The sequence below is a fragment of the Antrostomus carolinensis genome, unplaced genomic scaffold (assembly GCF_000700745.2).
Source record: "Antrostomus carolinensis isolate BGI_N321 unplaced genomic scaffold, ASM70074v2 scaffold52970, whole genome shotgun sequence".
NCBI lineage: Eukaryota > Metazoa > Chordata > Aves > Caprimulgiformes > Caprimulgidae > Antrostomus > Antrostomus carolinensis.
Window position 1 is genome coordinate 9649 of NW_010290166.1, and position 4804 is coordinate 14452.

Sequence of the window (4804 nt, forward strand, 5' to 3'; positions counted from 1 at the left end):
TTCCTAACTATTGAATGTTATTTTTAGGGGCTGAGTTTTGTTGAAGGGAAAGGGGGCGGAGGGTAGGAAGAGGTGATTGGCAGAGAAAAGGAGTGGAACACTAAAAATATTCTAAAACAGAAAGCACATGTGCTAATACATCTCTTCTGCAGTATTAACAGTTTGAATAGCAATTCAAAATCCATTTTCAGAGAAAACTGATCACGTACCTACTTGCTCAAGTTATCTGCAGAACATGCAAATTTTTCTGTTAATGCCAGCACATTTTATACACAGTTTTCAAAGGCAACAGAAGCTATACAAAAAACTCTAAATGTGAAAAATTTGAGAAACAACCTCACATCCCTTATTAAACATTCCACCTAGTCTTCCTTCCTCTGCCCATCCTTAGTATTAAGCTGTACTACTGATCATACTTCACATCCAAGTGTGCCAGTATGCAAAATACAGACTTGCAAAAAGTGTAAATACATTAATATGAGCATGTCTGTATAGCCACGTTCATCTAAAAGTTAAGCAGATAAGTTTTTTGAACTTGCATTTGTGATCACACTCAGTACACATTCCATTATTTTTGGCAGTCAGCTTGAGTATCAAAGATTATTTTTCCATTAAATAATTTTACTTTCTAGGAAAGACATTTCCCTTCATATTAATGAAATTAATTTGCATAAAGACAATCACTATAATAAAATGCAAATTGCTACAAGCATTGGGTGATTTATCCTTGGATACTTTGTTCTGTAAACTGTAATTGTTTTGAAGTACAAATTACAGAGCTACTTGTCATGCAACCAGTTATGCAGTTTAAGCAGCACCAGAATTAGAATAATGAGAAATGGGGTTTAAAAACCTTTTAGAGGACAAGAATTGCATATTTGACTACCTTATGAAAAAAAGATGGGGGGGAGAACTGTTTGATCCAATTTATCTGCAATCCTAACGTGTTAAATTAAAAATAAATTAAGATAAAATAGAAAGACTTCTTACCATCTACACTGGCATCATCCACCAAAATAATCTCTTTCAGCAGTATGGCAGGCGACGTATACATCACGCTGTGAACAGTTCTGAGCAGAGTGGACCATGCTTCATTATGAAAAACTATTATAATACTTGTGGTTGGCAATGGCGGGCAACGCTTAAACTTTTGTTCAATACATCTACAGATTAGAAAGTGTCAAATGTTATAAAATGAAAAAGAGTTTTACTCAAACTCCTAAAAGAAAAACTATTCTTTCTAGTACAAAAGCTTTACAAGTATGGACATTAAATATTTCAGCTTCTCCACATTCTATCCCAGTTCTGGAGAGCAAAGGCAGGTGCTCCAACTGGAGAAGCTCTACAAAATATTTTTTTAAAAATATGATGAATAAGAATTCCACTTGAATAATTGACTCAGTTCTGTTTCTACCTCACAAACATTTGAGTATGTTTCATATAGCACCCACGTCATCTTCAGAAAAAAATGGTATTCTATTGAGAGCAGCAAAATCAGACTTTAAGTCACCATTACTGTTGAAATACAAAAATACACAGAAGAATATTCATTAGAAGAATGCTGAGTTTGCAAAGAAAAAAGAGAACAGATCTAATTCAGAACTTCAAAATTTTGCAGAAATACCATAAAATCCTTAGGGCTGCATATCCCATTCAAGGGAAATACTTTTAAATCTGTAGTTTTTCAAGACTGATGTATTCTGAACAGAACTTTAAATCCAACTGCAAGTCAAGATGACAAGACAACAATTCCTTATTCATAAGCTGCACACTGTTTACTGTCTGTCAAGCTGAGAGACTGGAAGACTCCCCAAGGTAATTATCACAGCCATTGCCTCACAAAATGCACAGACAAAAACTCACCAGTTATGCTCTAGCAGAGGTTATTGTGAGCTGCATCATGTTTCATGTGATATTCATACTACCAGCAGCAGCTCAGTAAGGTTGGTCACTTTTGACACAGATAGCTAAGAACATATGATCTGACACTGTCAGAGACTGCTCATAACCACAACCCATATCCTACAGTCTTCATTAATAAAATTTCTCAATACTACAAGATTGATGAGATGCTCCACTGCCTTGTTTAACAGTTTACAATTAATAATTTATTAAATTATGCTGGTGGTTTTCGTAACACTGAATAATAAAAAAAAAGGGGGGGGGAGGAGGGGAAATGGTGTTTAAATTGGAAAAAAGTTTAAAACAGATTTTTAGTTTTCTTCTAAGTAAAAGTTAGCACGCTTCCAGAAAGTGACTCAGAAATTGTAGCCTAAAGGCAAATGCAGATAACCTTATTTAAATACAGTTACTTTGAATTCAAAACCATAAAAGAAGTGAGCCTTTCTAAACATTCTTGGCTTTGCCACTGTGGGATCATTATGTACAGTTGATCATTACATACACCTAGAAGACTTTCCTAAACTATCACCTAATGCCAAACTCAAATAATTTTGCAGTCTGCATTTCTGACAAGTCTTTCAACTATCAGGACACACATATTTCAACATACTCAGGAGGTCGAGTGTCTGGTCCAAGATCTCGGTGTAAAGAAATCCTATCACTTGCAAATGCATTAAAACAGTGTTTTTCTTCTCCACGCTGTTTTTCTTTCTGCTCTTCTGAATTTAAGTTGGTGGTTTTAAATGCTTTACCAGAAGCTCCAGGAGCATCAGGATCTTGAAGGGGTCGATCTAGGAAGGGTTTTAGTTCCACTGCAGTATAGTGTCCTGGCAAACAGCGTCTCTCTCCAGGAATCTTAGTTTGCCTAACAGGTGCTCTTATCTGCATTTTTGGCTTTGCACCTTTGATATTGTTCACAGCATTTAACACCAGACCTAACACATGACTTTTCTTTCCAACAACTGGATCAATCTCTGCTTCATCTTTTAAATCTTGAACACCCACTTCTCTTTGTAATAAAAATAAAAATACTAGAAAGACAAACACAATAATGCTAAACTTCCAAAGTTTCCAGTGAAAAAATAATTTCTTGAATAGTTTACGTGTCTTTTTCAAAGCCATTCTAGTTTTAAAATTTTATCACAAGACAAAAGTTTCTGTGAATGATGTTCTTCAAATAGGTCACAGCATTTCCTGAAATTATAGCACCTGTAAATTAAAACAAAACAGATAAATTTAGACATCTAGTCTATTTGACAATGCAAAACCACAAAAAATGAATAGGTAGGAATTAGTTCAAAACTCTCATCTTTCAAATATTATGAGTCCATCACTTAAAGACAGGTCAAACCTATAAGATACCCAAGATACATTTTCCCTGTTTTTTGTGGTGTTTGGTCTGTTTTTTTTTTTAAATACACTTCGAATAGAAGAACCAGAAAGCAGGCATACTGGTAAGAATAAAATACTATTTCTACACAATGCTACTACTACACATTAATTTTCTTCCAAATCTTGAAAATTAAGTTGTTTAATTTAGAGGAGAGCATTGTTTTAAGTATTCTAGAAGCATAGCATTTTAGTTCAATGATGAGATAGAAGGAAAACAGCTGGAATAAACATGGTAAGTTCAAGTTGCATGTAAGAAAAAGCCAATTAAAAAGTGAATTATAAAGACGGGAAGGACTTCTCAATCAACTTATTTCAACAATTTGGAAATTTCCAATATTAAAAAAAAATCAATTTCAAGATTAGACTTAAGTAATCAGACTTCCAAGTGAGAATTTTTTAGATTAATTTAGTTATCTAGTATACATGTTCAATGCAGATTTAATACAGGTAATTTGGAGTAGGTTAATTTAGTCTGAGGATCAAGTAATCATTCTATATATTTTTTCATTCACTTCTACTGAATTTTCTGATATGTGCTGCTGCAACTCATCAAGAGAACATGTCAAAGAGCTCTCTTTCAGGAACTCTGCCACTATTTTTTTTCACAGACAAGCAATTATTCAGTGGTTTTCAAAGACGGGTAACTATGAAGAACATTTGAGGACTACCAGAATCTAAGTGATTTGAATTAAATTCTCTATGCAATATTGGCAGTTTACAAGAAGGGAAAAAACAGCAACCAACCTGAATTAAAACACAGCTTTATTTTTGTGTAAGTTGCATGTATATGAATCGAGCAAATAAATAAGCAGCATCTAGATAAAAGCCATAGTTAATTCCCACTTGCTAACTACTGACCACAGAATTGCAAAAACCTACTTTTATATTTAATCCTTTGAAATACAAATAGATTCTGCATTTCTTAATTGGAATAAGAGATACTCATGAAGAGATATAACTTACAGAAAACAGAGAAAAACCTTACCTGGTTTCCTTCAAGAATCTGCAGGATGTTAAGCATCTGGGTTTGTTCATATTATAGTTGATTTCAAAGTTTATGCCACCTTTTTTATAATAAACTTGTATATTCAAACCACCGTAGTTTTGCTATAGAGCTATTGTAGTAAGAATGCAGAGGGGAAGCTCATTACAGCATTGTCATATAGATACTAAAAGGTACCAAAAATGTGCTTCACAAGGCTCACAAAAATTCCAAGAAAACACATTAAAAAAATCCAGTTCATTTCTATCTCACACATTATTTTCCTGTTTTTCTTTAGTGCTGAAAAATTTGTACAACAATACACTGCAAGACTAAGAATAAAAACTTTCTTTCCTAGTAAAAGGACTGCAACCAATTTCCCAAACTGACAGATTAAAAAATGTCTTGTTTTCTCGCAACTTCTGGTGGGTTGAACTTGGCTGGCTGCCAGACTCCCATCCAGCTATTCTCTCACTCCCCCCTCCTTAACATGACAGCAGGAAGAAAGTAAGATGGAAAAACACACAG

The 4804-nt window shown here is 34.1% G+C and overlaps 1 protein-coding gene across 1 annotated transcript in view; it reads right to left on the reverse strand.

Moving 5' to 3' along the window:
- Positions 1-3114, reverse strand: part of GALNT3 (polypeptide N-acetylgalactosaminyltransferase 3) — an 11887-nt gene extending 8773 nt beyond the window's left edge. Inside the window, exons 1-2 of the mRNA XM_010172287.2 lie at positions 2513-3114; positions 991-1163 (exon numbers count right to left, since the gene is read on the reverse strand). Of these exons, the coding sequence (XP_010170589.1) occupies positions 991-1163; positions 2513-3024 (685 nt within the window). The 5' untranslated portion in view covers positions 3025-3114. The remainder of the gene's footprint in view (positions 1-990; positions 1164-2512) is intronic.
- Positions 3115-4804: the final 1690 nt, after the last annotated feature.